The sequence below is a fragment of the Cryptomeria japonica genome, chromosome 3, assembly GCF_030272615.1.
Source record: "Cryptomeria japonica chromosome 3, Sugi_1.0, whole genome shotgun sequence".
NCBI classification, from domain to species: Eukaryota; Viridiplantae; Streptophyta; class Pinopsida; order Cupressales; family Cupressaceae; genus Cryptomeria; species Cryptomeria japonica.
The window spans coordinates 148940865-148949804 of record NC_081407.1 but is presented as its reverse complement, the minus strand read 5'-3'; the positions used below and the strand labels follow the sequence as shown (position 1 = coordinate 148949804).

The following is an 8940-nucleotide window of genomic DNA, read 5'->3' as shown; positions in this document are numbered from 1 at the left end:
CCGCATCAACATGCTTTTTGCCAAGGTGTCCAAAAAGACCCAAAAAAAGTGAAACCAATATTTGTGCACTAAGGGCATGTTCCCATGCGGCTGCTTAGCTTATTTTGGCTAGCAGTCGTTGCTCAATATTTTTAGGAATTGTTTGTGGAGCAACTGGCCCATGAATATTTATCTTTGCTAATTATTTTTAAACAACACATCTTAACTTTGTATTAATAGTATTAACACTAATTTGTGAACTTAAAATTTGAAAAAAAAAAAGAAATAAAATCTTAAAAAAAGAGGGAAAGCAAATTATGGAGCCACCTGGTATTTTTGTTAATAAGCAGTCATTGCTTATTTCCAACCCCCCGCTCCTCCACCCCCTCCTTCCCTTCCCTCCCCCCTCTTTCTTCCACGACTTATTTCTAATTCCTAAACAATAGTTGCTCCACCAAAATAGAAAATTATTCTAAATTCTCTTTTTCTTTTCACAATTTTAAAGTTGCATGGGAACACTTAAGCAAGAAAATAGAGTTAAGCAGCCGCATAGGAACATGGGGTAAGTACATGGGTAAGACAAGTTTTATTGGTACCCTGATGTGGCATCACATGATTTGTTGACTTTCAGATCTATAGAATACATTTGTTCAATTATGGGTAGTCATCATAAAAAATAACAACTTCAAAGTGATAATTATTAGTGAAATATTGTCACAAATACAAGACATTAAATCAACAAATGCTATCACAATTATTGAGACACACTCAACTAGTAGATCCTCTCCCCTAAATAAACTAATGTAAAAAGATCTCATATTCTTTGAAGATTTAAATCTTAATAGATATTTTTTTATTTATATGATCATCTTTACAAATCATGCTTAATCAATTGAACTACAACATTCCCCATAATAATAATAATGTCGTCGTCTAATGTCTAATGTTCACCCAATGACACGGGCAAAGAGAACTACCGTGCAGTAATATTCATAAAATTTAGAAGAATTTTATTGGCCTGTCCTCTGCAGCAATGTGGACAACAACTATGCTAATAGTCGAAGTTGCACGAGTTCGACTCGCCCAGGGTGTGGTCAACCAAAATCCATCAAAAGCGGTGCTCTCTAGTACCCTGCTTTTACACCACAACTCAGAAAATAACATCCAGCCGGGGAACTCACGCCGTCGTAAAATTTGAATCTTTTTTCTGGCGTTCACTGTTTTGCTAATGTCTGCCATTAAAATGGGCTCTCCTCCTTCCTCGCATTAACATTGCCTGGAAGAGACAAAGAAAGATACTGGAACCTGCGAGCTTCGAGTAATAAGCTTTCCTGTTTGGGATTTTAAACCCCATTTTTATTGGTTGAAAAATACAACCGATATAGGCCAAATGCGCATAGTTTGCAATGCGTTTTTTCACAGAGCAATCTTATCTTTATCTCTTATGGAAATGATGAAGGCACGGAAGTCTGTAGCGGTCGATCAATCAATATCAACATTGGACCTGTGCACTTTCTCTGTAAGCAAATCCTGCAACCCTTGCCTGCAATTTCCTTTTGCCTTCTACGTATTATTCCCTTTATGTCCTTTGTAAGGAAAGGTTTGTGCAGAGAAAATTCGCTTTCTTTTTCGACGGCTCCTAGTCTTCATCAGATTTCGTTTAACCAGATAAGCGAAATGTTTTTTTGGCCTGTGTTGAATTTTACCTGTGTGATTTTATAATCTGTTTCATTCACACCTGGTTCGGATTATAGACATAAGATATGCTTTTGAAAACTGTATATCGTGTCAGTTTCCATGGCTATGCTCTGCTGCCCAATCGCTTAGGGGTCCGATAATGAGCTTGCTGTGTGGTTTCTTTTGTTGTTGAGTTCGGTTGAGATTGTTATTTATGCAAAATATCGAACCCAGGACCTCCTAGATGTTGTTTATCATTTATTCTCTAGGGTCAAAATTCTGCTTTGTTTCTCCAAAAAAATTCCTATGTGGTTAAGTCTTTGTAGTAAATTTTTACATTGTTGAATTCTTATTCTTGTGCTTTTAGATTGAGGAACTACTGGAAGATTTGCACGTGCAATTGTCTCCGCTTTTGTCTGAATAGGTTTCTCCCCTTTTATCTTTTATTTTTCTGAGACCAGCTAAAACCTAAACATAAGAGCTCCCATTAGCATTTTGCAGTGCTCTCTTTATAGCAAGCTAGCTGGCCACTTTGCTGTTTGATTTCTTGGAGACATTCTTTAAATTGGTAGTGTAATTGATGCTTCTGATTTCACTGGCAAATGATCAATATTGTGTCATAAGTTTCTAACTAGCTATTTTTTCACGTTCACATATAGCTGAACATTTTTGCTGTTTATTCTTTTTCTTAATGGTTCATTGGAGACATGTTGAACCCTCCATTTGTTTACTCTAAAGTAGCTGTACTTTTGCAGTTGCTTTGACCCATTTGGTGATCCGTGACCATTAGGATTCTTACTTTCTTTGTTTCTTCCAATAATTTCCTTGTTATTGCCTTGGCAATACACTATTCCATTTCTTCAAGTGGTTTATAACTATATACAATAATTGCTATACCCATGAAGCACTTGCTTATTTAGGAAGAAGATAATTGAATGATTATCCCATTCAGTGTCAAATTCCTGAGGCCTTACATAAAACACTGAAGCTATTGATATTGACTAAGCTTTCTACTCTTACCGAAAACTGCCAATGACTCAAAATTTCTTAAGAACTGGTGATTTGATTGGAAAGAAAAGAAGATTGAAAAAGAAAGGGATTGAATTTTAACTCATTCTAGCAACATAAATTGAATTGGACTTGCAACTTCATCAAATCAAAGGGGTGTGGCATCTCTACACCATTATCAACATGAAAGTTTCTGCTATTTGCCAACGAACACAATTTCTAAACCAGGAGCAAAGCAATAGTAAAAAAGCATCTCTTTTTTTGGTTATAGCATTTCAGCTAAGTTACCGGATTCTCCTGGGCTGCTTCAGATTTGGGTCTTGGTTCTCTTTGGATCCTGGTCCGAGCCTGGCAGCTGGGTTCTCTGTGGGTCCTGAGACGGCTGGGTTCTCCTGTGGGTCCTGAGACGGCTGGGTTCTCTGTGGGATCTGATTCTCATGACCCACAGAGAACCCAGATGTCTGGGAGGAATCCGGGGGGAATCCACCGAGCACCCAAGCAGACTTGGGCGGACCAAGGCCTGTGGGTTTCCAAAAATGAGGCCCATGGGTCATAAAGTAACAAATTTTAATTAAAAAACATTTTTTTAAATATTTTTTTAACAATAAACCCTAATTCACCCCTTATGACCAGAACCCGAATACGAGGATTTGGTTTACATACACTCCAACTTTCGTTTGTTGTCATATAAGAAACCTGAGTATAATGCGGGTGCAACAAGGAGTTGGGATCTAGCCCCTGAGTGTGCTGATTTAAATGCTACGGTTGCACAGCTTGCCCAAGTCTCTATAGACAAGGCAGCTATGGAACTTGAGAGAGACATAGCTAGTAGGAGTGGCATTCAAATCGATGGTGGTTCAATTGATGCTGAATTTGAACCAATTGATGACCTTGGGCTTGGGTTGGATAATTCAGATGAAGATGAATATGGAGATTTGTAATATGACAATATATATATATATATATTTATTAGCAATTATGCATTGTAAATTTGTATGGGTTGTATCATTATAATAATTAATAATGGTAATGGTAGTTTATATAATTATATTTTATAATTTTGATATTTGAACACGAACACGAACACGAATGACAAGGAAAATTGCCTCGATAACTCTCATTTCCTCTGTTGGGAGTCTGCCATTTCAGATAACAGAGTCTGCCTCAAATAAGAAATTTCTGATACCATGAAGAATTTGATAACCATATGTAACATGGAGTTGTGTATTTTCTTAAACTGGTGAATTAAGGAATCCATTGATGCCCTGGCCCTTTAAATAGAAGAGCGGCACTATTACATTCAGATAACCAATGAAACATTATCAATGAATCCAACACAACTGAAATACTCAAAAGAAGCTATCAAAACTGCCTTGCCTGCAAAAAATAACACCACTTCCCAACAGGCAATATCTAAATAATGTCCCAATTCAACAAAACAATGGATGCGCTATACTCAATCCTGCCACACACAGGAGGACATAACCAAACTTCCAAAAGCACTTACTATGAAATGATTTGGGATCACTCTCAAAAGCAATTTTGATCAGTCACCATCACACACTTGAGATAATTACATTCATTGGCTTATAGAGCAATTGACTCCTGTACAAACCAAACCAATTACTTCCCATCAAGAAACTTCCTAACAACTAAACTAAAAATGTTTTTTAAACACTGCCACATTTGTAATGTTAATTTATTTAACTAATATTTTGATTTCAATCTTTATTCTATAAAATTGGATGCAACACATTTTCATTGGTCAAATTATGTTGAATTGAAATTGTTAACCAGGTTCAGCAGGCATGCTCCCATTCTAGGGTGGGGAAAACGACTGAGAATAGCTCTGGATGTATCTTGAAGTCTTGAATACCTTCATGAACTTATCACACCTTCTGTTATCCACAGAGACTTAAAACTAGTAACATTCTACTGGCTAAAAATTTCAAGGCCGAAGTGCCTTTTTGGTTTTGCTAGGCTAGGCTCTCATGAAATTAATGGCCATGTATCAATTCGCATCCTGAGAACTTAAGGATATTTCGCAGCACAGAGAGTACTGTGATTTCTCTATACTCATTCATTCTATTATATTTGAATTTTGACACCATCTTACCTTATTGATTTGTTCTCAGGTATGTCTTGACAGGACACTTGACAACAAAATCTGATGTTTATAGTTATAACTTATGGGGTTGTGCTTTCAGATCTTATAACTGGCAGAAAGCCTGTCGATATGAAGAGGCCTCCTGGCCAAGGCATTCTTTTCTCTTGGGTAAGTGACATCCATCACTTTTCCATGTATCTCTGCACTGTTATGGAGATAAATAAGTTTTGACCGAAGCTCTGCTTTATCACAGATTGAATGGTAACATCTCCAAGAAATTGAGGCAGTGAATTTTTCAAATTATAATAATAGTAAAACATAATTCATTATAAGTGTTCGTAAAGTCTGATATAAGATTTACTACTAAAATAATAATATACTTAACGAGTCGTAAAATTTCTGGTACGAAGACATAAAAAAAGGTATATACAGTTATCCACCATGAATTATGAAAATATCATTTATTTAATATATTTTATATTTTAAAATTCTTTAGGAAAAAATTTAGATTATACAAAGAAATCATTACAGAAAAGTAAGTAGCCATAAGATGAAAAGAAAATTAAAGAGGAATCCTTAGCAAATAACAGATATTAGAATCAATTATCAACTCATATGAAATATAAATGGCGACCAAATCCTTGTACCATGCAGAGCAATAACTTATTCTTACGAAGCAAAAACTTAGACACAATGGTCAGTATTCTCCTAAGGATTTGGTTGTTAAAATTTAAGAATTTTAGGCGGCATTTGTTGATTTAGAATTTTTAGAATTTTGTTATGATTAAGCCCACCTACCATGATCATGTGTAATCACTCTGATTATCATCCATTGCATATGTGAAATAGGCTCTTCCTTTTTGAAATGGTTCATCCTGCACTACAAGGACAGTTTTCTACCAAGGGACTAGTACAGGTAACTAACTAGGCTTATATGCTATGAAGATTTTTTCTTTTTTAATTTATTCATTTTTCTGAATAATTTCACTTTATTTCACATTAAGGCAGGTTGCAGCAATTGCAGCCATGTTTGTTCAACCGGAAGCAGATTATCACCCTTTCATGAGGGATGTGGTGCAGTCTCTCAACCTCCTTGTCAGGCAGTATTCTAGATCTGAAAACTACCTGCACTTCTCTATGAGACCAATTTAGTATTCAACAGAAAGATAGCACAAGGGGAAGAAATGGAATGAATTGAATTAATGCCCTTTGAAGTTTTAGTCTGAATGCATGGTCTTTCAGTCCCAGATTTTTAAAATACAAAATAAGAAAACCATCAAGAGAAGCCCAACATTGACATTCATGATGCAGCTGTTTCTGTTCATCAACAATATTTTGCAGATGTTCCATTAATCCAGTGTAACATAGCCTGGATTTGGCATTGATGTTGTATCTCTATAATAGTAGATATTTGTTTGTGCATCAGCATGGCAGTATAGTAGTTAGCCAAATTTGGAAGATCAATGTGTTAAATATTATAGAAGCCCATCATTCAGTCTCATATACCAGAATTTATGCAGCTAAATGATGATAATAGTACAGTAAACCAGCCATTAAGTATTCAGTAATTTATGATATTTTTTATATAAACCCACCAAAGATCATGGGGAGCTTAGCTACCAGTTGCTGTCGCAAGAAGTTATATCTCTGTTGTCAATTTGTTTTGTATAACAAACTCCGGGTAGTTGCAAGAACAATTAATTTCTGCTTCAAAGACAATTCCATTTCTATTAAATCAGTCTAATAAATTATTCCAAGTCAGCATAAGCATAGTTGGTTGGGGAGAATAATTTTGCCAAATCAGCATAGAAATCCTCAACATTAGCTAACATTAGCTATCTACTTTACATTCTAAACATATAAAACTTACAAAGCATTTATCTCATTATATATTCATATTGTGCTTCATGGAGTGTACATACAGCTACAACATCAAGCAGCACAAAGCAGAACCTCCTCCTTAAGTGACAAAACCTTCTTGACACTTATGGCTTTGTTCATGCAAAGAGCTTATTCCTTGTTGAAATATGGGTTCTCAGTTATCCTGTAGATGTGTCAAGGCAGTTAGTTTGTTTCTAGCTGACAGATGTTATGTTATGAGAACCTTCTACACTAGGCCTGCTGATGTATTTTAATTTTAAGGCTTGCAGCTACAGCTAAGCTCATTTATCTATTTATAGTAATATGCGGAAAGCATAATGACATATTTCTTCAATTCTACTCTCCTTGTGTTAAGACAATGCTTCATTGTCATTTAATACTTAAATTGTAATGTGAGTTCTCTCTTTTCCGTAGGAAAGATAACTTCATATCATATTATAGACAAAACCTCAAATATTTTTTCTGGTTTTCTCTATTCTGTCTACTCTATAAATACTCAAATCACAATGTCAGGGTTCTCTCTTTTCCATTGGCCAAATCCAACTGTGAAATTCCTCTTGGTTAAATCATTTCTTCATTACTTCAACTACCTGCAGCGTAATTCCAGACTCTTTTCAGTATCACAAATCTGCAACAATTCACTTGAAATCCTGAAACCAGAAACCAGAAACGAAACCGCAATGGCAACGGCAACGAGAAACAGGATATCAAAAGATTGCGTATAAGAAACGGTCTTTACATATATGCATGTGTATATATATTATATATATACACACCGGTGTGCAAATATAAATATAAATATGTATATAAATTAAAATTAATGAAATATAACAAAAATGATTTAAAAATAAAATTATAAAATTTATATTTTTATTTAAACTTTCATTATATTATATAATAAAACAAAAAAAATTTAAAAATCACATGCATGAGAAGAAGTGCCATAAATCCACTAGAAAAAAATTTAAGTTTGTAACTGAGCAAACTCCAACTGGTACTTTATTGCCATTTATGAACCTGAACTGCTCGAAATTAGAGAAAAAAATTAAAAAATCCAAGTTTTTTGTTAAAATTTTAACGGTAATGGTTTGAAACGGAAATTACCATTGAGAAACGGTTGTCCGCAACGGGAAACCCATTTCGGCCATCGAAACACAAAACGGTGGTCTCTTGTTGCGTTTTTGGTAACTAAGCTTGAAATAGAATGCATGGGATTCTGCTCCATCATTTACACACAACACCAACACTGCACCTCCAGCCCTTGGCAGTGTTGCGACGTTTTTCACACATCACCCCATTGAAAATGGGGACCCTCCTTCTTGCTTTTGCTTTTAGGATTTTATCAGAGCATTGCAATTCCATGGCACCTAGTTTGTCATTCTTGAGTGGTTTAAGTTTTTAAGGGTCATAAATTAGTTAAGGAAGTCATGGTCAGAATGGTGTCTTGATGCCATCAATGTGCTTAAAGAGCCCAAAGGACGGAAAATGCAATTGATTTGGATCAATTTGGACAACTTTCTATTTTTGGAAAGTTTTTTTTTTTTTTTTTGCTTTTTCCTATTTTTTTTAGGAAGTCTTGTTTTTGGAACTTTTAGCACAATCCTGAAATGGCTATTTTTACAAAAAAAATTCCTTTTTTTAAAAGGGAATCTGGCTTTTTCTATTTTTAGAAAGGGGGTGTAGGATTTGCTCAGTTGGTGAAAATGATGAAAATCTCATCAAAATTCAAGTTTGATTCGAAAGGGGCATCAACTTCTTAAATTTGTGGAGATTCAAAGGATTCAAAAGCACAATATGAGAAAATGGTTTTCAAATTTAAAATCATGAGAAGCTAAATTTTGGTGAAGTCTTGATCACAATGGAGAATGGTTTTCATAAATTTTAAATGTGGAAGAAGAAAGTATCTCTCAAAGTCCACCCTATGTTGGGAATACTTTTCACCAAGTCCGTCCATGAAGAGGAAAACTTTTCTTCAACTCCGCTAGTAGTTAGGAAGAGAATCTTCAAAATCTGCCCAAGTTAGGAAAGGAAACCATAAACTCCGCCTTGAAAGAGGAAGAAGCTTGCCAAAGTCCGCCTTGGATGAGGGTAGAAAGTTGTGAAGTCTGCTTCAGCAAGGGAAGATTTTCTCAAAGTCTGCCTTAGAGGAAAAGAATTTGTGAAGTCCGATTTGCCTTGGGAAAGGAGTCCACCAACTCAACAATTAGAAAGGAATGATTTTGTTGAAGTCCGCCTTGCTCATGAGGAAACCTAGTTGCCAAGTCCGCCTTGAGCAAGGAAGAATTTTT

General features: G+C 35.4%; 1 protein-coding gene across 4 annotated transcripts; it reads left to right on the top strand.

The window, feature by feature from the left end:
* Nucleotides 1–941: 941 nt before the first annotated feature.
* LOC131060306 (receptor-like serine/threonine-protein kinase ALE2) lies at nt 942–6272 on the top strand. 4 transcript variants are annotated; one of them, XM_057993480.2, is made up of 4 exons: nt 942–1498; nt 1580–1647; nt 5621–5687; nt 5780–6272. In XM_057993480.2, the coding sequence occupies exons 1-4, from the start codon at nt 1370–1372 to the stop codon at nt 5921–5923; spliced, it is 408 nt and encodes a 135-aa protein (XP_057849463.2). In that variant the 5' UTR covers nt 942–1369; the 3' UTR covers nt 5924–6272. The 4 variants fall into 4 exon arrangements, 2 of the variants coding, with proteins under 2 accessions (XP_057849463.2, XP_057849466.2); XM_057993483.2 differs by having other exon boundaries at nt 5776–6272; XR_009371929.1 differs by lacking the exons at nt 942–1498; nt 1580–1647 and adding an exon at nt 1655–4939.
* The last annotated feature ends 2668 nt before the right edge of the window (nt 6273–8940 follow it).